This window comes from Ptychodera flava, unplaced genomic scaffold (assembly GCF_041260155.1).
Source record: "Ptychodera flava strain L36383 unplaced genomic scaffold, AS_Pfla_20210202 Scaffold_39__1_contigs__length_1403739_pilon, whole genome shotgun sequence".
Classification (NCBI taxonomy): domain Eukaryota; kingdom Metazoa; phylum Hemichordata; class Enteropneusta; family Ptychoderidae; genus Ptychodera; species Ptychodera flava.
This window is the reverse complement of record NW_027248361.1, coordinates 1351290-1379046: the sequence shown is the minus strand read 5'-3', so window position 1 is coordinate 1379046 and position 27757 is coordinate 1351290. Positions and strand designations below refer to the sequence as shown.

Below are 27757 nucleotides of genomic sequence, written 5' to 3'. Positions count from 1 at the left end.
TACGAGTTTAAAACTGTTTATCTCAACATGACTTGGGAGCAAAACATACAATACTTTTCAATTCGGTGCCGCAATTCAGTGTATGGCAAAGACAAGGAGAAACTTATGTGTGGTATATGAGACAGTAGTTAGCAGTCCCGATTCAACTGTAGTCAGTGTGCGAAGTCCACCACTACACCGTAGGGCACTCAGTCTCCAACGCTTTCTTGTTTTCCTTGTTCGTTTGTTTTTTGGTTTGTTGATGAATAGGCCTACAGACATAGAGTAAATAACAACACAGCGCTGAAACATGAAGATGTATATTTGTTTGAAATAAAACCTCATGTAAAATGAAAGCCAGAACAACAAGCACACACGACACTTTGCCTGGACAAATACTTTGAAGTAGGCTGAGGAAGTTCTAGCCTACTTGAATGTATTTGTCCGGTAGAGTGATAGATCGGGGCAGAGTGTGCTATCCGTGCAGTTCAATATTGTTGTGTGTGTGTGTGTGTGTGTGTGTGTGTGAGTGTATATATATATGTAAGACAAAATGAAAAAACAAAGTAAACTATTTATGAACCTGTAATATGTTGACCTCAAGTATAGATATTTATATTTATATTTATATATATATATGTATATACTCTTTCATTGTTGTTTTTGCAAAACCTTTATTGTACTTTATGATCAAGATCCCAACTGGGATACGATTTCAATAAAGGCTTACTTTACTTTATATATATATATATATATATATATATATATATATATATATATATATATATATATATATATATATATATATATATATATATATATATATATATATATATATATATAAACAAACAAACAAACAAACATAAACGACAAACCAAAAAACCCCAAAACAAGAAAACATCGGAGCCTTAACTACCCTAGGAGAAGATGAGAAGACGACTCTTCCGCGGCTGTGTACATGAAGTAAAGTTGATGATGATGATGATGATGATGACGACCGTGGTGATTTGTCGCAACCGAGTGCCTGTGTCGTGAACAGCAAAGAACAATTAAGGGTTGGAACTTCGGTATCTCTACATCTGATTTTATTTCAGGCATATTGAAGCAGCCATAATACCGCGATACCGTGCTGTCATTTCTCACATCATAGACTTTAAAAACTTTTTAAAGTCTATTCTCACATCAACAAAAAAGTGCAATTTTGTAACACAGTGGAGTAAATGGGAGAGGTGTGACCTTTGACCTAAAAGTGTTCGCGAACTCGCATGCGCAGATGAGATAGGTAAACCTCCCTGACATTTCACAGCGCCAAATTTAAATTGTGTTGAAATTCTTACTTTTGCAAGTTTTGCGACCGTGAAGGCTTGTGTTTGTCTTCAGGAAGACCATGCGGTGAACCCTTTCTGAACTGACACATATATTACAGTGGAGGCTTAGTTTGGTTAAATCACGGTCGTGGAGTTTAAATCAAGATCACGTTATCAATGGCCGATTGCAAGGGTCATGCAGTGGATGGACCTTCTTTTGGTAGCTCCTTGGACCTTGGCTCAAGTGGGGATGGTAACGTAGGTACTATTCTGTATAATATGTAAACGTGACACGCGTAATAATCTGTTTTAATATTACATGGTTCGGTATTTCGGATAGGATAACAGTGAGACTGTGTACATGTACTGTGCAGTAGCTGGGGGTTTTGCCAGGGGTTGTCGTCCGACCCTCGACCCCGGCCAAAACCTCGACTTGCTGTACTGCAGCTAGTACCGGAAGTGCTGTCGTCGTGCCACAGTTATGCCCAGACATTGTACAAGCGTCAACGTCTTGTCATTATTAGAAACAAAGGATAGTTTCCTAATCAAACAAGGTGTTAATTGTTCACTCTTCATTTGCATCTCATTAAGTAAGTCCAGGCGGAGTGATGCACTGTAGCCTCCATTGTGTGTGACTGTAAGTTGAGGCTTCTAAACACCAAGGGCAAAACAAGCAAATAATGTTTTGTCGTCTACAAAAACGATGTTGATGATACCATGTACCGCAGTCCTTTATTTTCTTGCTTATTGAAGTCCCTCTGATCATAGAGCTCCTTTTGTAGCTCGGTGCTCAGATTGAGATTCTCAAGGCCTCTGTTTTGCTAAACAGCTTCTGATCTGTTGTTACCTACAGGGTTGACCGTTCTCCACACAGGAATTTTTAGGGGTGGGACACCCCTCTCTTTGTTTTAGCAGTCTATTCATAATGTTGGCAACCATAAATAACATTACATTTTCACAATGAAACAATATGTAAATTAGGCATTGTTATGTAAATCCAATGGCCCCCTGTTTTTCCAAGCTGTTGAGCACAATATGTCCTATTTGCCCTTGTCAGTCACTAGGTCTGCCTAAAGCTGAATCATGTGTCAAAAATGATCAAGACTGAAGCATTGTACTCTCCCTTCAGTGTAGAGTTCTAAAATATTAATTTAAAAATAATTTTCAGATGCATGAACAAACAAATCAGTTGCAGACCCAGCAATGATAATTATTCAAAATATTGCTGAGTCAGCAGTTTTTTTTGGACGTCATTTTGTGAAGAAAAAAATAATCTTGCAATTTTATCTTGAAATACAGCATGGTGACATCATTCTTACAATAGATTTTTCAACGTGGTTTCTTGTACGGAGTCTTTTGTGAAACTAAGTTTCGAAAAAATACCAATTCGACAAAGATGTCTTCTTGTATTTTCTACATGGGAACAGCACTGCATTACCCATGGTATATGGTTATAGGGTAAAAAAGACTCAAATTACTGAAGTTTGTGTTTGCCTACCTCCATGGTGTTTGTTAGTAACCTTGGTAAAAAATCAGGAAAATGACTCTGTGAATATGTGCGGGGGATGTAGAAAATTGTTTACAGGCCTTTGGAAGGTATAGGTAGTCACATTGTATGAGCACGTTTAGGTAGAATGCACCTCGGGGACAGATATTCAGGCTGTCAATTTTTTTCAACCTTTTGGGACTCATTTTAAAGCTCTTGGGGTAAGAACAATTTTGAACGTCTTAATTCTTTGAAAATTGAAAATTTTGTTTTGCCCCACATAGTTAAAATTTTGAATTTCATATGTTGGTTAATGTTCAGTAATTTGTTTCCCCAGTACCAAATTTTGCACGGTAACCCCTTATTTATGTTCTTGATTTGGTAAGAGAATGGTTGAAAGTTCATTGAGGAAAGTTTGAGCTAGTCTTTCACTTTCAAGCCGAATACTACATGTACCTCAAGTGTGTGCATAATGTCCTGAATTTTTGCTACACTAACAATTTTCACACCCAGCAAATTTTAGCAGATAACTGATTGTTTTTGCTGGTTGCCGCTATTTTCAACATCCCTTTAAAGTTTGTTTGTAACAGACATTAGTGATTGGTAAATGAATGATCATTTATAAAGAGTATAAGGGGCCCACCCTACTGTCTATGGATCACTCGGTAAATTGGCACTTGCCTATTGGTTTTCAAAATTGTTTGTATGCCACAAATCTGGTTGAAGACTGACCTAAATTTTGTGAGCAGTACAACCAATGTAGTGTACTGGGCCTGATAATTGTGAGAAATGTGTGTCCAGAAGGAAAATAAATGTTTGATCGTATCAAGTTAATTTGATGTATTGATTTTTTTTTATAATTCTATTGTGTATGCATTTATGGTGTGTATATAGCATTTTCATTGAGTAAACAATCTGAAATGAATGACAGGAAAGTTTTCTAATGTAATTATTCAGACAGGATATGAAAGAGAAGAATGGACTCAACCATTGTGAGCAAAGGTGGAGAAGAGGGAATGCGGTGGACATGAGATGAGATGAGATGCAGATATGGACCAAACCATTTTTGGAAAGGGTCATCAACCTTCATCTGATGGAGTAGTGAAAAGCAAACTATGTGGTTTGGCACTGGGAGCAACCATTACTGCAGAGGGTGTAATGGTGTCAGTCGTATCAGTTCAAAAAGGTGAGAAGATAGGAAAGTTCTTGAAGTAAGATTTATTAATTAAAAGACTGGAGCCTCGTGTGAGTGACCCTTGTCACATCTAGATAAATCTAAATACACAAATATATCAACAATGTCAGAAAACTCCAATGAATTATTCAATTAATGTTCTTATTTAGCATTTCACACCCCTCGACTTGAATTTATCGATTGCTTTTAAGTCGTTGTAAACTTTGACATATTAAAAGGAGCTTTCAAAAATTTTCTATTGTTGGTTTTAGGGGTACATGGTAATCGTATTGATCAGATGACATTTGAAATGAAGGTGACAATTTAGTGATCTTTTCAAATTATTTTAGTAATTTTTGTTCCTCATGAGAAGTTATTTATGCAGTACAGCTCACTGGAACATGTTGAATTATTAATCATCAGAGCCATACTCACACTTATTGTGTACACAAAATAAAATATGTTGATGACATAATTTCTAGTATGTACCATAATTTATGTCATTGAAGCATTTATTTAATCTGCAAGGATTGGAGTGAAATAAATATTTGACCACTTACAGTTTAGTTTGTTTTGTTGAGTAGAACAACATGAATAGTTGCTCACACGAAATTCATCTGAAATAATTTGGAAACATACAATGTAATGACTCCCATGATACACATATATTTGTGAATCAAAAATCGACGGTTTTTTCACTGGGTTGATCAAAGTACCAGTAAATGTTTTTACTCTTTGCTGACCACAGATATATACTTGAAAGGATTTGAAAACTGTCATGGAAATATTTACCGCTCGTTGAAATACAGGGTACACTGAGTTTCAGATTGGCTACCATACCAATAACATAATATGGAATGTTGTGTAATGTTTTTTGTCACGCAGGTTGTATGAAGTACAGTGTACATAATCATTGCTTCTCACTGTGTTTTGATTGTAACAGTCGGTCTTTATAAGTATGCATAGTGAAAGCCTATTCAATTGTGAATATATTTGCAATACAGTGGATGATAGTTGACTTCTGAAAGCTAAAATTGTTTCAACAGAGGTGGACATTTTGTTGTTAGATTTTGTGAAATCTTTCTGTAATGTGCTTGAATGTATGAGAAAAGTGTACCAATTGCAGTTCTTTCTTGCCTGTCTGTGGCTATCTTTGACATCATTTTTTATCTGTCTCTGTGTCTCTGTTTGTGTCTAGGTTGTTGACTGTCTATGCCAGTGTTGATCAGAACAGTTTTAATTTCCCAATCATGGTACTTTCTGTCAAATGTTAAGAACTTTGATTTCCATATGAGTTTGAGAATATGTGTTTGTGTACAGGTATATATGTTGTGTGTGTGTGAGAGAGAGAGAGAGAGAGAGAGAGAGAAGACAGGCAGGTAAACAGACCATTATGACAGACATGTCAAAATAGACTAAGAATGTTAATGTGTCATGATTTCTGATAACAGCTGTTTAAATTGGCCATGAAACTTTTATATCACTGCGTATTTATGCCATACTACAAACTGTGCTAACTGGAGTGGAATGACAACAGAATTTACTGCCTTATATACCGGTACATCAGTAAGCTGTAATATCTGTGATAATTTTGAGCACTGCTGTGTTAAATGTTGTGAGAGATTTTACTATGAAAGAGAAATGATGTCTGTCAGAGAGTTTGAAAGTAGGTGGTTCATGTGACATTGACTTTGACATTGACTGTGACGTATTGGTACTCTTACTTTTTATTTCTGCAATCACTCAGCCTGGGGAAGTCAATGTTTTTGCATAACAATAGATCTGAATGGGATGAACCATTTAATCATAGGTAAGTCTGTCAAGCTCAGACAGCAAAGAGAATCAGGTATTTTATATTGAGCCAGAAAATCAGTGAAGAAAAAGCATATTTTTTCTGTTTTATTAAAAATATGTTAAAATTTATTTAAAAAGTTTAATTTTCAATATGCAGTAGGAGAGATGCATTCTTCATCAGTTTTGAACAACCACCCCTCTGCTAAGATGGAATATTCCCATTCTGTGTGCTTCTTGCCTTCAGTGAAAGATGCCATACCAGGTACTGCGATACCACTGGGATACGTGACTCCACAATTCGCTGGAATTTTTACATGCTGAGGAAAATACTGGGAAAATGTGTCCTGAACTGCAGAAAAACTGAGATTGTCACTTAAATATTACTTCCAAGTCAGCCTGCACATCAACTCCAACATTTTGGATTAATCTGTTTGTTTTTACAAAACTGGTGAGTATCTCTATAAAGTCAAATTTACCTAGGTTTTGTGTCTTGCAAATATTCAATGAACTCTTGTAGCCGTCTTTTACTGACTGATTATCATCAGGGAAAAATGATTTTATTTCAAGAATTCCAAATTTGGTGTTCTACAGATAGCAAAGGTAAAAACCTGGATTTTACTGATGAGCAATTATCAAATTCAAAATTTTTTTTGAAAGACAGGTAAGCATTGAAATAAAAATAGAAAAAATTGGTTGAATAAAACGTTACTCTGATATTTACCATGACATGCCGTGAATTTCAAGTTAAAAGGTGTGAAAGTATTCTTAATCTTATCCTGATCTGCCAGGGTGATATAGTTATCAGAATTTTGATTTCTTACGAAAAACAACTTTTCACTATGTACGGAGATGTTCACTCTCGATAGTATAGCACCCGTAGAGAAGAGTTGTGCCGAAATAGCCCTTTAATGTTTTATTGACATGCCCTGTTTTCCAAAATGTTGTGAAAATTCTCATCAAGTCCAAGGTTAAGACTGAGACTGCAGTATTATGAATGAAAGGAAATTTCCAGTGAAGAGTTCACCGTTTTATTTATTCAATACATGTACACAACTGACATATTTGTATGCAGTAAATAATTGCTTTGATAACAGTCATAAAATTGCGAATTCTTTTCAGAATATTTTTGGTCAACACAGCAAGGCTTGCACTGTACATTTTTCTGACAATTTGGATTTTCTGTTTTCCAACTCACAAAGTCATCAATCTACGAAAAAGGACTTTGTTTCATCCAGGGTTTACATTTACTTTCCATACTAAAGTGTCAAAGTCAAAATTTTCTTGCTCTTAAAGGCCGGGGATTTGATCCTTGGGACTGAGTTTATTCTTGTCTGTAAGAGGATTATGAAGGTGTCATAGCCGTTTGTTTTTATTCAAATTGTAATCTAGTAAATAAATTTCCTGGCAAGATGATCTGACGCCTTACACAGGCCTTTAAAGATTGTATTTGTTTTCTCAATATTGAATACAAGTTCAAACAAAATAGCCTTACGAAAGACAAATTATGTGTGAGTTTTTTCCATTACAAAATTGGATTACCATGTCTATACTGGTACCCTCATATATATACTTTCTTTTCCATTCCTAAAAAGTTACTTTCATCAGTAATTGTATAAAAAATATTATGTCCTTAAATACTTTTCCAAAGCTGTTTGTACCGGTACTTTATCATTTATATCCCAGTCAGAGAGGTGTTACAATCATATGCAAAAGGTGGTTGGTTGTAGACCCAGTTATTGCCAAAGTCATGGACTCACTTTCAGAGGATGGTGAGTTCGAGACTTGGTTTTGTGCCGGTGTCATTGTTTCTCAATTTGGCAATAAGTATTACCTCATTCTGTAAATGGGCTTCTTTGCCATGACAACAAGTTACCATGACTACTGTCTATCTGAAGTAAGATTTAACGTTAAATTTTTACTAACTTCAAAGAATTTTCATTCTTCCTGTTTTCTACTCGTCCATCATCCTGTACGGTGTATTTTCAGAAATGAAAGGTCAGTTTTTGTGTCAGTGTTTTGCTTTTCAGAGTTGCTATCAGGTGAGAATGCCAAATAGTGATATTTTCTATAGTGCTATGAAAAATGTTACAGTTAAAACAAAGTGTATAATTTATCATGAAAAATACTTTAATGATGATATAAAAAATAGCAGAGTCAGTTTTCATGTCAGTGTTTTGCTTTATGAGTTAATGTTGTGGGAATGCCAGATTGTGATATTTTCAGCTGTGTTACAAAGTATATTACACTTACGACCGAGCGTATAATTTATCGTGAAAAATTCTTAAATGATAATATCGAAAATAAGTAGTAAGACCATAATTCAAAAACGCATGATAGATTTTGATCTTTACCACTAAGAAATCTGATTGTAATAGGCCAGCCACTTCTGCTAATGAGAGTTTAATATTTTAGACTTTGACATGTTTGACATCCAGGCTTCACACGTTCCTTGAAAACGTGCACCCAGCCTGAATAAACTTGACAATTCAATTGATTTTTCTATAAATACACCCGTCAAATTGATGTGCTGTTATTGTTTTGTGTACAATATTATTTCAGCTGCCAATTTTGTGCTTTCCTCACAATGTACTTTTTATTTTCATAATGGACTCCAGCACCACGTGCATTAACTCGTACCTTCAAAAAAGAGGCCTTTACAGTAAAGAAAAGAAATTACGCAGTCTATTTTCATCTTACATAAATTGAACAAGTTACTTTGGTTTCGGACACTACTTCATAGAACAATTATGTAATTTAAAACAATATTCAAATTGTATTCAGACAAAACAGATTTTAAGTTTAACCTATTCAATATTCACCTGCCATCTTCTGTTTGTTTTTAATATTCGAAAGCTATTTGATCAGCAAGGTATTTTAAAGTCTGCGTTTGTATGTTCGTGTAGCTTACACTTAGTCCACAACAGATACTGCACACAACAGAATGCCAAGATAATTTTTTCTCTTTTCTCCACAACCACAAATGTTTGATAGTCTTTTGAAATGCCCGCATGCTATAAATTTCAGACTTTTCTGATGATTCCAGAGTTTTTTTCAAAAGTGGCAGCTTACGTAGTGGTAAAATTAACAGTGTCACCCATTCAGAATCTGATAATAATCGCAATGACGTAATAAATGTTAATGAGATTGAGTAATGCAAACAGTAGGCATCAACAAACATTGAGCAAAAAGGAAAATACAAACACATGTCAAGTCCTTGAAAGAGAAATGTATGGACTTAACTAAATCAAAAAAGTCATGTCAGATGTTTTGAAATATCGATAAACAAGGATATTGAAAAAAAATTGATTTTTTTCCGGCAAGAGAAAACTGTCTGATTTATTTTTACTTTCTGTCTCAATCTGTTTACAAATTTTTCTTTCCTTACCATGCACTGTAGATCCTGTCTGTAGCAGTGCATATCCAAATTTGAGCAGTTAAAGTAGCAATTACTGTAATGTGATTGGCTGATTGCACTTTGAAGGGACAGGTTAATATAGTGTGTTATCGACCATTTAACAAAAAACAACTTCCACATTTTCTGCAAAATTTGTAATTTTTTGACTTGGAAAACTACCATTTTGAAATAATTATATCCATGAGACTTTAAACGGGCAAATTTGACTAAAATGAAACCGATAGAAAGGCAAAATTTTGATAGAAGGAATAATTTGTTGTGAAATTTCCACGCACATGCAAGTTAACTGATATAGGCAGTGGATAATGAAAGACAAGACTTTGGTTTTAAAGTAATGATGATAGCAGCCAACAGTGAGTAATCTTTAAGTAACTCTAATGGCCATTCTATCATGAAAAGATATCCACTCTGTTGGGATACGACTGGGTACTGACATCTTTACTCAGTGAGTTGCCTCTGTCGACTCTGATCACTTCAAATCTGAGGAATTATAGTCTGCTGCTTGGCTTGCTGTCTCTCTGAGTTTCCAAACCAATCCCTGTCTCTTTCCAGTCCTCACCTTTTGTAACCTATAAAACTTCAATCAGTCTGATGAAATTGTCTTCACGGAAATTCTGCTGAATAATTCAAGTCCACTCTCCGTCTTTATATGTGATAAACGTGGAGAATATAGAGCACAGTTTTAAAAATGAATGAAATATGCATGAGTGCTGACAATTTTTCTAAGGTGAGCAATGATTTCTGTGGTTGTAGAGTTACTATACCAATGTAGTTGACACATGAGAGAGAAATAGTTTTAAAATTTTTTATATTTGTATATGATATTGATATAATTGATATATTAATAACATTTCTATATTATATAAATATTATATAATGTTTTTTAACATTTGTTAAAGCTTAATCCTTTTGCCACAAATGTTGAGACAGTCCTATTGTTTGCTGTTGCAAAGTTGGACTTCTGTACTGGAAAGTTGAGGTTGAAAGGGTGACAGGCTTTGTCAAATTTGTTAGTCATCTTTAAATATGAAAAATTGTGCTCATACTAACAGTACTAATATTAGGACATCACAAATTGCAGTGTAATTTTAGATAATGACCCAAAATTCAACTTCAAGTAATTAATTGACTTTATATTACATCAGTAAAAGACAGTCATGACTAGCAATATTAAAGCTCCATATTCCAATACATGTATGTCCATGATTTGTGTTTTCCATCTTTCACTAAAACTGCAGTTTCTTGTTCTACACCTCAATCATATCACAAACCAAGTAATCCCCTTGTCAACAAAGCCTGTGTACATATGTACCCTCAAATGTTGACAAGTATTATAAATTCAGTCTGGACTCAATTACATTTATTGACAACACGCTTGTGCATAGGTCTCAAAAAGATTTAGCTAATGATTTGGTTTTCAGCATACATTTGTACATGTATTGTAGAGACAATGTAGTGAGAACATGTTTTTTGCTTTATAGAAAAACAATTATGAAAATATTACCAAAATATTACAGCATACACTGTTATTATTGACAGATTGAGACAAACAGAGAATCGTAGTGTACAAAGTTGTTCTTTATTTCTTCCATAAATAATCTCACCAATGTCATAATCATGCAATTGATTGTAAATTATACCTGTTAAGGTCCCAAATGGTGGTTGAAGTCTGCATTTGTTCTGTGTTATTATCATCTCACAGTCTTCTATAATAGGACACTCTGGCTTCCTGGTAAAATATCCGCCATGTAGTATGAGCTTGCAATTACCCACAATCCTTTGTAGCTTTCCTTGGTTGGTTCCCAGTGGTCATACAGTGTGCCACTGCATATCCTCACATTTCTGAAATAAAAATATTGGATTTCATTTATTATGCCAATGTATTCCAAGTGATTGAGCCCAAAGTTTTTACACAGTTGAACTATCTTGAGCCCCTTCCTGTGTGGCCTGGTCACTAAGTGTTAAGGTAGTACATGCTTCAAAAGTGAAAGACTTAAACTTTTGCTTAAACTTTCCTTAAGGAATATTTCAACCATTCTCTTACAAATCAAGAATTAAAATTAGGGGTCACCAAGTAAATTTTGGTACTTGAGAAACAAATTACAAACTTACCTATATTTGAAATTCAAAATGGCTGCCATCCCTGTGTTAACTCTATGGAGAAAAATACAATTTTTGATTTTCGAAAAATGAAGACCGTAAAATGTTTTCTTACACCAAAAGCTTTAAAATGAACCCCCACAAGTGGTATATCAGAAAAGAATTTTAAAAGTTTGAGAGTCCGAATATCTGTTCCCGAGGCGCATTCTACTTTAAATGGAACAGTCATCCAAATCAAAGGCAAGTCTCAACCCTATCTGTAGCATAGTTAGATTTCAACTGTAGATGCACACACACACATACTGACTCTGTACACAGTGCACTGTAATGTGAATTAACTGTGTGTGGTTTTAAGGAAATTGGATTTTCTATGCAAACAATGGCGTCTTAATTTAGCTTTGTGAACACACTGAGGTCTGACCACATTGAAAAGAAAGTATAGACATTGCGTAGAGCCATCACCTTTTGATTAGATTATCGTGCCTTGTAAATTGGTCAATAACGCAAACCACTGCAATGCCGCAGTCTCCAGGGTGCCGTGAAAAAAACCAGATGCACTTTAAAATTTCCTTTTGAAATGTTTGAACCTTACGTTCTTACAAAAATACTGCAAAGACTTTGTGAAGATAAATTTGCAGTATGTTGCAAAGGTTACAGGAATTCTGTTATGTGAATTGGTTGTGATGTAAGCAACGTTAAAAGCTATTTTACTTCTATCTATTGATGTATTGTCCATCTTTTTTTGTTTGTAAAATGCATTTTCTTGTTTGACTCAGCTTAGCGCCCAAATCAGTGTTCAGCTTGTCAAGACAGCTTGTATGTGTAGTGTTGTTACATCATACGCTACACTCTCACTACATGTGCATATGTACTTATTGACAAATGAATGCTAGTACAGACAGGATTTCATTTGTCAACAACATTGTATATAAATCTTTGATATCATACTTTAGGGAGAAGAATAAGTGTTACTTTTTTTGGAAGAAAGTAAGTTGTCAAAAGTTGTAACAAACATTATAATTTCTCTTTAGGGACCGTCTCAGATTGTCGCAGAAGTTCAAAAAGCGAAATTTATTCGTTTAGGTGGGGAGGGGGTTTGACCTCCATTCAATTAGTGAACTTCACTTTCGCACTTTTATTTTGTGATCACAAGTTTTCGTGTGTTTTTTTAAATTGAAGAAAAACTGCACACTCGTGCCAACAAATTTCTAACTGTTTCCCTCTCGTTTGTGCCCCAAACACAATTTACCGATAGGAACATTGTATCCTAAACATTTCATTCATCAAATTATACAAAGACAAAAAGTATCATTTTTTTAAAAATGTGCTATTTATAAGCGTCTGCTCTAACCACTAGATGTCTTTATTCTCACTTGTTATGCACCTGGTCATAGTCGTTTTAATATGATTGAACATGCCTGGGCCCCCTTGTCAAAGTTTCTCGCTTATTTACCGCCCCTACCAAGTACAAATTGCGTGTTCACAAAGACAAAGAACAGCACAAGAGATGCAAAAAGGGAAAGTAAAATAAAATGAAACTTTTATGCGGTAAAATGCCCTGTTACTACTCATATCTGATCGTTTACTTCAATTGTAATGTGGGGAGGGGAATACGTCTTTAGTAGCTATAGCAAAATGCAACATTGTACTCTCAGGCAGACATGAACATTTCGCACTTTTGAAGTTTTCGTTTAGGGGGAGGGGGGAGGGGGTTTTGATCTAAACCAAGTTTTTTCGTTTCTTGAACTTCTGCGACAATCTGAGACGGTCCCTTAATGATACGATCTCCAAGTGTTGTGCAGATTAATTCATCTTGTTTTTGAATGCTAATGGGGATAAGGTTAATTGATACAAAAATGCAGCAGATGGGCCAGTATTGGTAGTTTTTGATGAGTTTTTTCACAAGGTTTGCTTTTTTTATGTCAAATACAGGTTCCTGTTCTACACAGTATTCAGCTTGTCAACTCAGCCTGTACATGTGTAGACTGCATTGTTTTTGTTGACAAGTGAATGCTTGGCTAATGTGCAGCATCTCGGAAGCTGTTTTCTCCAATTGGTCGGCTGAATCTTACTGTTATAATTGAATAATACAAAAAGACTCGCTAAGTAGCTGTGAATAGTGACAATCGACCAATCAGATATAACTTCCAAGCCAGCTCAGTGCACATCAGCAGGGAATTCTAGTCTTGACAAGAATTCAAATGTTTACAATAACAGTGCATTCAGTAGAAAGACTGTGTTGATGAGCCAAATAGTATTTCAACAAGCTTCAAGAAGCAGAATAAGAACTTTTGGCTTACATGTAAAACAAAAACAACCATTGTGAAAAATCTTCAAACAATGCGGCTACTGGCCCACTACCATGAAGCATATTGACATTGCGTGCTGCGTACTCTTCACCATTAATTTTTATATTTAATTGGTTTTTCTGAGTAAATCAATGCTAATGGAGTTTAGTCTATATCAGTGTGTCCCAGGATCAGAAATAGTGTCTGCTTTTTTGACCATAACAGTAATAATGTCTAGCCAAAGTGACTCTGATTTCTCAGACCTGAATGTCAGTAAAACCAACCAGCAATAAATTCATATTACAGCAATAAACCCCACTAATGGTAAACCTCTAGGGGTCTTGTCTGGCCGATACATCAAAATGAAAAAATATAATGACATTTACGTTTGCCCTTATGGGGGAAGTCAGGTTGGTTTTGTTATGCTACATGTAACTCACCCAAGTAAAATGTAAGTTGTCATAGAGACCAGGACTGGCAGTTCCCTGGTTTATGGCTGCTGAAGATTCTAGATTAAATTTTAGTGTCAGAATGTCCTGCATGGCTGTATGGGGTATGCTGAAATAATTGAACTTTGAGTATGGCTGTATGTAGTCTCTCAACAACATCCTTTTGTTTGATACACAATGTGACCCTCTCCTGCTCTGGTGTAGTCAGTGAGGTCTCGCTACACTTTTAGCCAGACTGTTTGGGGCACATCAATGTAGGTTGAAGTTGCGCAATAAACCAGGGACTGTGAGAGAGACTCCGGGCTGTGTCATGTGGCGAGTGTTTGCAGGAACTGTGATGCAAGGGAGTGGATGGTTATACATGTATACACTCTGTGACATTTCTCCTTGTAGACACCTCTGTAAACAGGGCACCTCTGTAAATAGGATACCTCTGTAATCAGGACACCTGTGATCAGGACACCTGTAATCAGGACACCTCTGTAGCGAGACCTCTTTAATCATGACACAACTGTTATCATGGCACCTTTGTAATCAGGACGCCTCTTTCAATCAGAGAAAAAAAATTCAAGCCAAAATTCACAACTAGGGGAATTTTACCTATGAGAGACATCTTTCTAGCACAGAGACTTTCTATTCCAACACAAGACTTTCCGATGTCACTTTCACTGGGGTACTTTCCTTGGAGCAAGCACATCAAATATTCCTTGAATGGATTTGAATTAGGGCTGCTGTAGGTTCAGTGCTGGTATTTGTTTAAAAAGTTGTATATTGTACAAAAATGGAGAAGGCTAGAGAGGGAGCCCTGAGGAATTCTGTCCAATAGACCTATGTAGACACTTTTCAATTTACCTGATAGCTGTGTTATTTGTACAACACAGGTTTATGACACCCAGCCATCAAAAATGCATTGCTGGAGCTTGACCTGGTTTCATGAAGTCATGTGAGTTTGAAACAGCTTTAGATAGTTGACAATGAGCAACTACGTATGATGTGACATTGAGTTCCCAAACTTCTTGTGTATCATGTATAATTTTAACTTCTCTAAAACGACAACAGCTATAATTATTGATAAAATTGTTAGTATTTTTGCTCTTTCATAAAAACAACTACATTTTCTGTTTTTTCATTAAAGCATGTTAAAATACAAATCATTGCCTTGCCAGCCACACATATTTCATAATATTGAATGAAATCAATGAGACATGAATTCCAATCCAGTCCAGACGATAATTCAGAAATCAACAATAACATTTGATATCAGACACAATCGGGCTGTGTTGACATTTAAACACGAAAGCTTTCTGACATGCTCTAGGGAGAGAAAAAAACCTGTAAATTGCAGACATATAAAAACCACAGGAAAATAAATCAAAGTTTACAGTTAATGGAGCTTTAATAATAGTCTAAATGCATTTTGAAAATACATTATTCATCAAATAATTTTGTAAGCAATGTTAGTTTGACATCGATAACCCTAGGTCAGTTGTAGAATTTGTTTTTATTTTGTTATAATAACTTCAAATATTGTGTATCTGCTCTCTGACCTAAATGTAATTTATCATGGTTTTTATGAACACTCAACAACAAGTCTGAGAGTATCTATGGGTTATGGCACTTGCTATGACTTTGAGTTTCAGCATTTAGAGCCCTGTGACATCCATGCTAAATATACTTCATCAATCAGGGCTTACAGAATCATATTACAGCTGACAATAATGAAAAAAAGATTCATTTACTGTTGCCAATTACGGTTGTAGGCCTGACCATATTTAACTTTTATCCTATGTAAGACTTGGCAAGCATAATGTGTTCAAAGGCCTAGTAGCTGTATCTTTTGCTGATTTTTTCTCTATTTTTGTTTTTAATGTGTGTCTAAAGTTTCTTGTTTTACTCCACAAAGCATGTTGAAACTCTCAAACTTGTCAATATACTAGTGTCTGTTTTTGTGGAATGCACAACATTTGATTTTTAGTTGGGACCAGAATTCACTTATTAGCAACAACAATGCAGTTTGCATATCATGTACAAGCTGAGTTGACAAGCTGAATACTGTGTATCTCAATGTGCTTTGGGATGTACTGTAGAACAAGAGAAAACTATTAATTTTAAAAGTTTGTTAGGGATGTCCCATAGCTTTGTAAAGCAATTTGACCCCCTAGGCTTGTATTGATTTGTAAAATTTCTCAATGTGGGCCAAGAATTCTTCAGTCTTGTAGAAATTTATGGATGTTACAACAGGTCAGTACACTTTTAAGAACAGATGCAGAAATCTTAAACCAATGGGCAGAAATTATATTTTCTGATGTGCTGTGGGAAAATCTTGCTACACCCTGGAAATATATATATTTCAGAATTGGCAGACTTTTAGAACAGGTGTATAAATTTGAGATAAGTAGATTTCTACATGTATGGTCTGTTCTTTGAGGATTTGATTCCCTGGCTGAAAATTCTTATGATCTCATTCCAGAAATTTACTGCTTTTACAAGGTAAAATGCAAGTAACCGAAATGCATCTTAAGATTTTTCATGAATTTTGATTTTGAAAAGCCAGTCACATGCTATTCGTGCTAAACAGACAAACTCTTTGTTTTACATAGACATTTTGTTTAGTATTTTTATTAACACTATTATGGTTCATTTGCTTGATTTCCATGGATACATCATTTGCATTGGATGAGTGCTCAGAAAATGTTGTTTCTTTCACGTGTTGTGACCTTTGACCCAACTCATGGTAAGCTCAGAGTAACATTGGATACCCTGTAAGTGGTCAGTAAACAATGCATTTTCAGTAAGTGTGGGATATATTCAATGACTTTCAGTAACGTATACACCAGTCTTGCTGTGTTTTCAGTGACTCTGTATTGACTACACCGATTTAACCGTCCCTCTTGGAGGTTGGAATGTTTTACTCCCGTTCTGCGTCCTGCAAAGTCGACATTGCCTAATTCACAGGGGCACACTGCAGCACATACGCACTTCAGTATTTCATGGGATATATTCACCGATATTTTCTGATTTGGAAAAAAAACCTGTTCATGGTCCGTGGAATGACAACCAGGAGTCCCAACTGTGCTTGTAGTTCAGATGACAATGGAATTCTGAAGAAAGTTTGTGAATATTTGTCAGCTGAACATACAACTAGTATTTTGTCTTTATGGCCCTGATTATGTCATGGTGATGTATTTTAAGATTTTTTTCAAATTTTCTCTATTGATATTGCATAGCGTTGAATATTTTGAATTGTAAAATTGAACTTCATTAAGCTAATCAGGACTGTAAATACCTTTCTGTATAAAATATCAGCTGACCCCCCAAAAAACTATAATTTCAATGTTTTTGCTCTAATTATAGGGTAATAACATTGAGAAATTTAATATCAGGGATATGATATTGAACAAAAAAGGCACTGGATGAGTTGTGTTCAGTGGTAGTCTTTAATTCCCAAACCAGAATTTTCACTTTCAAGTCAGCCAGGCTGACAATCTCAGAATTTCTGCAGAGTGAAGTTTACATTTTGACCACTGCATTTTTGCCCCATGACAAAGAATATTATTATCAATCATAAATTAATGATTTGACATTTTGCCACTGGAATTTAAATTTTTCATGCAGTGATCAATTTAGTCGGGTATTTGAATGAAAATTAAATTAATATGAACCAAATTTACAATTAACACAGTTCTTTGTGGCTTGAATCAAATTCGCACCAGACCTTAAAAACTTAATTATCTAAATCGACCTTCAACAATCTAATTTAGCGAATTGGAAACTAGCGTGTAATTGTATTTCCACCATGATATGCGTTTTTAATCACAGAAAAAATAATTAAAGATAATGCATGATAATTGTTAACTAATTGACAGACATAGGAACCTTTTTGCTAAGTAATTACATTTTGTCTCTTGAGAGACTAATATCCCAGAACAGCCAACAGTTTTCAGTAAATTCTGTCCTAAGGATTCATTTTAATCTCCTTTGAAAATTATTAATACATAGAGTCAGGCATTAAAGAGTAAAGTTTTCAAATCACCCATAGGCCTCTTTTAGTGTACCTTGTAACAAAATGAACGTAGTTGAATTCCCGTCCTTGTTGGAGAGAATATGAACCTTTGATATTAAATCAGCGACAGGCAATGAAAGCAATCTAAATAATACTTTATCTTTTCTAGGGATACCATTTACTGAGTGGATTCTCTGAGAGTTGGATGTCTGTCAAGGAGCTATAATTTTAACCGTACTATTCTTGAAAAAAATAAAAAATAAAAAAATCCAGTCACCTCTAAGTTCTTTTGACAGCTATGATTTTATGGTATTTACTGTTCTAGGTCTACAATTATACCCTATAGTATCACATAAAAGCTAAAACTGAGATTGGAAATGAAATTAATAAAAAATTGCAAGAAGCTTCTTGTTAGTTTTGTTTGATTACACGGTATTTGTAATGTAAGTTGATTCCTATAGACGTTTTGTGTTATTATCAACATACGGTAGTTACGGTGGTATGTGCCTCAGGGGACAAATTTCTCAAATTTTTACAATTCTTTTCTGGTGTACGACTTGTGGGGCTCATTGTGAAGCTCTTGGAATAAGAAATATTTTTTATCATCTTAGTTTTTCAAAATGCAATCATTTTTATTTTTCCCCATAGAGTTAACCCAGGGATGGTGGCCATTTTGAATTTCAAATATCAGTAAATGTTAAGTAATTTGTTTCTCTAGTTCCAAACTTTGCATGGTTACCCTTGATTTTTATGATTGATTCCTTAAGAAAATAGTTTAAGGACTTGCTGAGCAAAGTTTGAGCTGAGGTGCATACTTCCTTAATTGTAGAAATCTGTGATTTCAATTACAGGTACAGGTGATGAATATAAGCAATATTTCATGTTAGATAATAAATTAAATACAGTAAGTGAGATGAGTAGGTGCTTATAAAGTATGGTTTTCTTGAAATAGGTTATTTTGTTTGTCAATAAAGAGATGAACTTTGTGAAGTGTATGAACACCGGAAAAGTCACCAATGGAAATACAGGAATATAGAGGAAACATTCACAGTGATTGCATTCCTGGATAAACCTGCTGATTGTGTGTTGATTTGATATTCTGTGGAATAGATGAAGGAGTTTGATTTATGGAGTTGTTACACAGTTGCAAATTCTGTTGACCAAGTTGCTACTTTGTAGCCAACTTAGACTAACTTGGCAACATTGTTGCTAAATTTGCATTTGTTGTGAACAACCACCTGTTGATTCCTCTGATAAACATAACGTATGCAGTAATTGGAAACTAAAGGTCAAGAAACGTTTGTCTGTCATTACCTGGTATTGGTTTTGCAACTGAGAGACTTCACCTGATTCCATGGCAACAACAAAGAACATTATTAGTGTGACCTTGGATTGATCATTGACTTCACTGGCATTTTGACAATCTTGTACAGAACATATATAGCAGTCTGCCAGATCTTTACAGTTGAATCATCTGACCAATCAAGGCCTTGCAAATAAACAGATCTGCCAATAAGGGCTTTTCAAGGAAGCATATCAAAGTAATAAAGACTGTTTGAGGAAAAAACTGACCAATAAGGGCTTTATAAAGAAACAAACCAACCAATCAGGGATTTACGACAAACTAAACTTACCATGGGGATCACTAAAGGTAGGTATTCCAGCCATATTATGTGTGGTCAGATCCCGTGATGTGAATTTTTTTTTACTGTTCTTCATCATCATCACAACTAACAATCTTGTACTATTTTTGTGAATGGTGTACATGCAATGGCTTTGTTATACTAAATATAGCTGCATTTGCGCGACTTTCGGACAAACTTTGTTGTTGCATGCGCGGCTGTTGTTGCAACTTGTAGTCTGAGCCATAAAATACCATTAAATAGTGTGACTTTAAGTAACATTTGTAACATTAGCAGGTTTTATTTTCATCATTTATGCGGACAATGCAGACAAATATTTATTTATGCATGTTAATGAGAGAAAAACATGACGTCATTTGTGATAAGTGCTATTACTGCTAACCTTACCAAAAACTTCAGAGGAATATTTACTTTGAATATTGGCAATGTATGGTACCATTTCATTTGGAATCATCTGCATTTGTTAGTAATTAAACATGATCTCATCAGTGGGGATGGTATTTGTATGACTAATCAGAAAAGACTGGTAGTTCAGACTCCATCCCATAGTTATGATGTGCTCAAGTATATTGATACACACCAAAAAGGTCAATGTTGAATTGTAATGCAATATTTTTCATTCTTTTAAAGTTTTAAGGAAAAAAATAACGCTAATATTCAGAAAAAGTCACTCCAATCTTTCTGTCGATCAAGCATGGTTTTTTTGAGAGCAATCTTACAAATAGTCTCCTAGCTAATCTGTAAATATTAATTCAAACATACTTTTTTTTAAATTTGCAATAGTACCTGATTGATAGGGTGTGGCTTGTTGCCATGGTTACCATTTTAATGTTTTTTACTGGACAGATGGGCCATATTGTCTGTACTTCTAACCACTGTATCATTCAATTGCTTCATTAATTGTACTATGTTGCCATGGTGATGATCCAGATATTGTTAATGTAATGTTCTGCTGTAAAATATCACAACTGGTTTTCCTGTGTTTGGGTTCAAGTTCTGTTGTGTTTGCAAAATATTTAATTTTGGATAGAATAATGTCTTACATAAAATGGCAGTTTTCTTTGTTGTACGTTCTAGTAGCATTATATTGACCTGTGAGTTTCCACCTCAGTTCTAGTAGGGACGTCACAACTCCGGATCCAGATTTGTATAAGAGCAACAATTTCTGTAAAGCATGAATTGTATTCTTTGAGAGTGAATTTGGTCTCACACTTATTACATTGCAGGATAATTAGATGATATCACATACATGTAACAACAAGCTTTATGCTTTTGTGCTGAAAAAAGTGTTTTGGAAGTGCGGTTTAAAATTTCCATAAACATACATTTTATGTAGCATAATCTTTATCAGGGCAAGTGACTATAGATAGACTCTTCTTAAGTAGTATGTCAAAAACATTTTAGCAATATTGGTTTGATTTTCATCCTTATCACAGATATCAGAGTTTTGTGATATTTGAATGAAAAAGGTTGCATTTTCGATGGAGCTATAAAGAACAGGCTAACTATACTGACTGATTGTTATAACATGATTAGAAATAAATCACAGAAAAATATTTAGGTTGGTGACAGGTACATATGTATACTTGCTGAATTTTGACATCAATATTAACCCTTGGAGTGCCAAAGTCAATTTTTGTTGCCTTTATGAAATTTAACCAAGTCAATTTTTTCTAATATTTACAAAAAAATTTGATAAAAAGTTGTAGCCAATGAAATGTGACGCCCACTTGGTCCAAAATTATCCAAATAATTGCTGAAAAAATCATAAAATATGGTAATAAAATGTTGCACGAAAAACTACATCACTGAAAGGGTTAACAACCCCTATGTCATGGTACATGGTTGCAACCGTGACATTGAATACAATAGGAATGATCCAATGTCAAGGGTTAAAAGCTAAGGCCATGATCCATATCATTCATCATAACCTTTACATTATATTGATAAATCAATTTTATATTTCAACGCCACATATTCCAAGATTCTTACACTGCTCACAGCTGTCTGTAGTGATGGAATACTTCAGAGCGATTTCTGCCCTCCAGGAATTCAATTCTGAATCTCGTATCTGAGGTTGCAGCATTTAATACTGTCACGCTACTCATACAAATCAGTTGCTATTCTCGCACAATTAAATTTCACCTTTTCTTTCCAGCAGACAGGTTACCTTTTTTTGTCAAATATGCAATTTTCAGAATGGAATTTGGCCAAATTTTGTAACATTTGAGTTTTGCGATTCATTTTCAAATCCCCTTCATCAAAGGAGGTGGGCTCTGAGTATGAAATTTTGTAGTATCCTGAAAATTTATATAGATTCAACGCTTGTTGAGAAACAAATTCTCGCAACCTAGAGAGAAAGATCACTGGCCTACCCTGACATCCAATATGTTGACATTCTCCCTAGTTTCCATGACGACCACTTCACCCGGTGTAACCATAGTGTGTCACCTCGTAGAGATGGTAATAGCCTCAGAGAGGCTAAAATGAAAATCGTAAATCAGCATTGTCTTGCAAATTGAAAATTATGAGTCCGTCACGGGAGACCATGGCTGCCAATATGGAGCTGTTTTTCGTGAATCGTCGTAAGTAGACACGACTGAAATTGATATACATGTGTACATGTGTGATTTCATATGATGCTATCTTGATTTTAACATTTAAGGTTCCATATAACGTTGCTGTCAATGAGAAGGGTCGTGTGCTTGTTTGCATGTCATTCAAATTTTTCAATAGAATTTTATCAGAAAATCATTCTAAACAAATATTCTGTTTTAAAACATTTCCACAATCTTTTCTGCTGTGAATTGTTTTTAAATTTCTGGTCTCAGCGATTTAATTACTGAAGACATCAACTGACGGACTGTCAATATTGAATCTTCTAATCAGTAATTATACACAGTCAGTATCATATCGTCTGACTGTCTCTTTTCATTTCGATGTCCATCACGCTAAAAAAAAATGACCAGAATTTACAATTTGAACTTAAGTACCCTGACAAATATGTTTTCATAGAATATATCCGTTTTCTATCCCATTTCTATTCATAATTACCAGGCATCGTCTCAAAATTTTGGGTGCTGTTGACTTGCTTGCAAATACTAGTAATGAATTAATCCCTAAATATCGTGATTAACCTATAAATATGTTATTGAGATATTAATTTTCAATTTTCTGAGCAAAGTACACTTGGGTTCATCACATTGATTCATGCAATTACAGTATTTTGATCAACCATGGCTTTTTTGATTTTCTTTCTCATATTTGTCTTGAATTACCAACATTTAATTTAATCCACTCTTTCATTGATTGACTAATATGTGTTATTTTGTGATTTGAATTTCAATGTGGGCTTTTTATAGCAGACTTTTTAATTTTCCAACAAAATGAAACTTGGAGAATATCTCGTAACAAAGCAGTGTAAATGAATTTATTCCTTCAAATCACAGAAAATATACAGTATCAAAATTTGTTTTCAAACCAACTTGATTTATATCTTTCACATTTATTTTTGATTAGAGTTTTATCATCGGTATAGTTCTTGATGCATATGACAATTATGGAGACAAATTACAGAATTTTACAAGCAAACTGAATTGATTTTAAATAGATATGATCACAGTAAGAATTTGTTCCGGAGTTTAGTTTAATATGGAGGCTGAATGTTGTTAGTCAATTTGCATATTTTTGTTGATTCTGCAGTTGACTTTGTAAATTGCTTGACAAAAATGTTTTTCTTACTAACAATTTGTATCAGTGTTATAAATAATGATGTAGTATTTCTGTGCAAATTTTGCATAAAATTTCTTCATTGAGATAAAATGTGTGGATGATTGCAAGAATTCTTTGAAACAGAATGTGCAATTATATAGTGTGAAAATTGCTTGTCAACTTATTCACTGAAATTTTACCTGGTGCATTTATAACAGAAATTGTTTTCTACTACACTATTAATAGTAAATAACACAGTATTACTTCCTCAAACAGCAAAAAAAAAAGGGAAAAATATCGCAAACAAGCATGCAAATTATTATAAAGATAAGCCCTAAGTGATATTTATCAAATAAGTATTGCTGACTGTGCTGTACGAGGGACAGCAAAACATTAATAATGCTTACAGAAAAGACATGGTATATAATATGAAAATATGTCCTGTGTGCTGTAGTGGGTATAGCTAATTTCAAACAAGTTAATTGGGCTTTGTTGTCAAGAGCTGTTTTTGTCAACAGCACGAACAAATAAGGTACTTGTGACGGTCAATTTTGCAAATTTCTTAATTTTGTCCTGAGTTTGTGGTTTAAGCCACACAGTCCTGTATATCAGTGTGTACTGCATGTCCCAGCCTGACCTGTGTATAAACAGTGTCTATGTACGATTTAGTCTAGTGGTACATGTCGCCTGATATCTGAGATGATGTTCTGTAACACCAGAAGTTAGCATAGTTAATGTGATACTCTTGAAGTCAAGCTATGCCAAGTACTGTGAAAAAATCTACACTATTCTATTGACCTCACAGGGGGCACTGTGACCTCAGAGGGGGGTCTTTTGACCTCCAGGGGGTTTCAGTCAAGCATTTAAAGCAGGATAACTCCTTAACACTAGACCCTTGCTGACAAACTGATCCCTGTATTTGGACTGTGAAGGTTTACTCTGAGCCGCAGTAACATTAGACTTTCAATGCTCTGACATTTGCCCAGTCACATGTTTTTAACACTATTATCCTTCTTCTGTTTTTGAGAATTTAGAAATCCAAGCCATAAATAACAAATGTAAGAAAAAAGAACCTCTATGTCCAAATCATTTCAACAAAACAATAAAATAAATGCAAGTTGACTACCTTTGTGATTGATAATTGCTCCACAATCCTCATTTATTTTACATTATTTCTAAAAATGTTAAATTCTTTGCCAGACTACAGCTCGTATGGATTCATTTTATAACTTATCGAAAAAAATCAGTTTTAACCAGCCACCATCTGAAAGTTTGTGAAAATGTAAAATTTGTGTTTCATCCAAGGAGTTGATACAGGGAATGGCAATTATTTTGAAACAAAATTATCAAATCTGATTTGCATTTTTGAAGAAGAAAGTGTAATTTGACTTCTTCAGCCCTGAGTCATAACAGGTTTTTTCAAATGAAAATCAATATTGTTATAAAATTATATTTAAGTTTTTGATAGCGATTGAACAGAAATAAAAAAAGAAATACAAAGAAAATGTTACAGAGAAATAAAACCATTATCACTCAGGTCCAAAGAAGTCAGTTATAATCTGTATTTGATACAATTGAGCTGGTATGTTGTGAAGCCAGTTCATCGTGATTGGGTTTTGACGTACAGCCTCACATCAACTAGGCCTCACGTACATTGTGTACACACAACCAAAGATTGAACACTCCATTCAGCAGAGAAAATACCTGCAATTTATTATAACAATGTTTCAGCTGGTCCGGGTGTCACTACCATGGCGACCGTAAACAGATTTATCCTGATGTAATTTACAGAAGGTCACAGACAGGATGTCAGGCCATTTGTCGCCATGGTGACTGTACACTAACTTGTTAGATTGGGGGAGCTGCCTTTATTTTCCTAATGTGCTGATAATTCACGTTTTTTAACGGTAATTTGATGAGTGCGTAAATAGCAGATTGCAAGCATTAGCACTGAAGGTGAAATTCTCAGTATTTTTTCACTGTGTTGCATGTTTTCTTCAGTGATTTTATACAGAAATTCTTTTCCTGTGAATAATAGGGACAATTTTTCGTTTAATGCATAACTGCATTTTTGAAATGTTTGTTTTATGATAGTAAATGTTTGCATAGTAATGAACTTTACTGTGTGTACCAAATTACAACCAATACTCACAGCCTGGCAATGAAATACAGTGAAACCTGTCTAATAAGGACACCTTCATGAATGGAAAAAGTGTTCTTAATACAGAGGTGTCCTTAATAGGCAGGTGAAATTCTATTCAAAGTGTAACTTTTGGTTTGATAAATCTGCCCTTAGTATAGAGGTTCCTGATTAGAGAGGTGTTCATAAGGACAGGTTTAACTGTATTGTAATGCATAATGATAAAATATTGCAGACTTACAGTATGTGATATTTTCCCCATCTGTGAAACAATTGATTCTCTACTGACAGTACAGGGCTAGAAATCACTGTCATTTTACACTTTTTTTCAGTGAGATTTTAAAATGAATATAGCTTGAATTCACAAAGAGCATCATTTTACCTCTGCTGCTAAATGAATGAGTAAATTTTTGACTGGAAAATTGTCGGCCAGACTTTCAAAATCGCAGCTCAATTAGTCCAGTATCTGGCTGAAAAGGAACACTCTTCATCGATAAAAATGTCTTTTTCAACGAGGACAAAATCAGTTCAGATTAAAAGTGGTGGAATTTACCAAACAAAGACGTACAATAGATCAGCAAAATGCTGGAAAGAGCAGCTATTCATGTCTTTGAATTTTGTTAAAACATCCCCATACTGAGAAGTTCTATGTACAGATTCTGTAGAGTATAGATTAATTGACTAGACTTGTATGATACGCCACTACAAGTGAGTGCCGCTGATCATTGTCGCAGGCCATCACAACAAATGTCTTTGTTGTATGGATCTTTCACCACCAAAATTATCAATTTAATTTCATTCAAAAATTATTGTATGCCAAAGTTTCATATCATTGAGATACTGTTTTTTTTTCTTCAAAAATGTCATATTTCTTTCAAATGACATGTTTATCAATTATTAGAATGGAGTATAAGCCCATTTAGTGGCTATCAGAAGTTTCAGAACTGAAAACGGGCAAATGAATGAAAAAAAAATCTGAGTGAATCTTTGCTGTAAATTGTAGATTTATTCAGACTTTGATGTTAGTATTTAGAAAAATAAACATCGTATAAACATTCAGAAAGCTAAATTTTTTAAAGTTTTCACTTTGCTCTCAAAATGACACACATGGGTGAATTTTTTTTTTAAAGTTATAAAATATTTGCGTGAAATCTGATGTGATATTTCATGAGACTTTTTCCTCTTCCGAATAAGACGACTTGCAAAGATCACTGTAACAAGTTGGGGAAAATTGACGAGAAACAATTTTTCTATTTTGTATGGCCAGGTTTATGATGAAACTTTATGAAAGGTTATATAGCTATGTCACAAAAACCAATCAGTGTCCATTATATCATTTATAATGTGTTGCCATGGTCACAGATAACTTAATTAACTCTATATGAATGTTGAAATGGCTTTCACTATGGGCCTCTGAACACACTGAATTGCAACTTTACTGCAGAGATCCCTACAGGTTAGGAATTTCTTTCAGTTGTGAACAATCATCACACAGGTACCATCCCATGGCTTTGTCTGCTAATGGCGTCTTGAAATCCCACTGAAACACTTGCATTTTCACTATTCAATTCTTATCCAAACATTGATTGGCAAGGTTCACTGAGACGCAGTCGTCACTTTCGATTTATTCCTAAGGTCATAGGTCAAAGGTCACACATAGCAGTCATGGGTCGATTGATGTATTAGTGACATGTCTCTTTTTCTTCACTGTAAACTGACTTTAAAAGTTAAAAGACTGCTAAAGATTTTAAATTTTAACCTCTAAAAATGAGTATCATTATATAAAGTGACTTGCTACATATTACTAGCTACATAAAATAAAATCACCAAAAGTTGGTAGGTATTAAAATATTTCAAACTTTGTTTTCTTTCAGGCATTTTAATTTTCTGTCCTACCTCCATAACCAAGGATGCCTCAGAAACCCAACAGTTACCATGGCAACAGTGTGCGCAATTCGATTGGTCCAGGTTCTAGACTCAAAAAGATGGCGGCAAGTCCTGGAGCCCTCAACGCTTCACTTAATTCAAGTTTTAATCTTAATTCAAGTACAAATTCCACAGATGTACCCTGGCACGATGTGAGTTTCAATATTTACCATAATCATATTAAGGTACCACGCCTCAAAAGTGAAAGTAATGCTAACTTTTGATGATAATTTCACCATTTTTATTTAATTTAAAAAATTTGAATGTGAACCATAATTCCTTGCTCTTCTCCCCAAAGAATGTTGATATACACAGTTTCCAGCTTGTCAACTCAGCCCATAT

General features: G+C 34.6%; 1 protein-coding gene across 2 annotated transcripts in view; it reads left to right on the top strand.

Moving 5' to 3' along the window:
- The first annotated feature begins 1262 nt into the window (after positions 1-1262).
- The window catches only part of LOC139127965 (uncharacterized), a 33163-nt gene continuing 6668 nt past the window's right edge, over positions 1263-27757 (top strand). Inside the window, exons 1-4 of one of the 2 annotated variants that reach the window (XM_070693814.1) lie at positions 1263-1544; positions 3730-3958; positions 5985-6188; positions 27364-27567. In XM_070693814.1, coding sequence (XP_070549915.1) covers positions 27400-27567 — 168 coding nt within the window. In that variant the 5' untranslated portion in view covers positions 1263-1544; positions 3730-3958; positions 5985-6188; positions 27364-27399. Of the gene's footprint in view, positions 1545-3729; positions 3959-5984; positions 6189-22082; positions 22224-27363; positions 27568-27757 lie in introns of those variants that run through there. The other variant, XM_070693815.1, reaches the window with a different exon arrangement.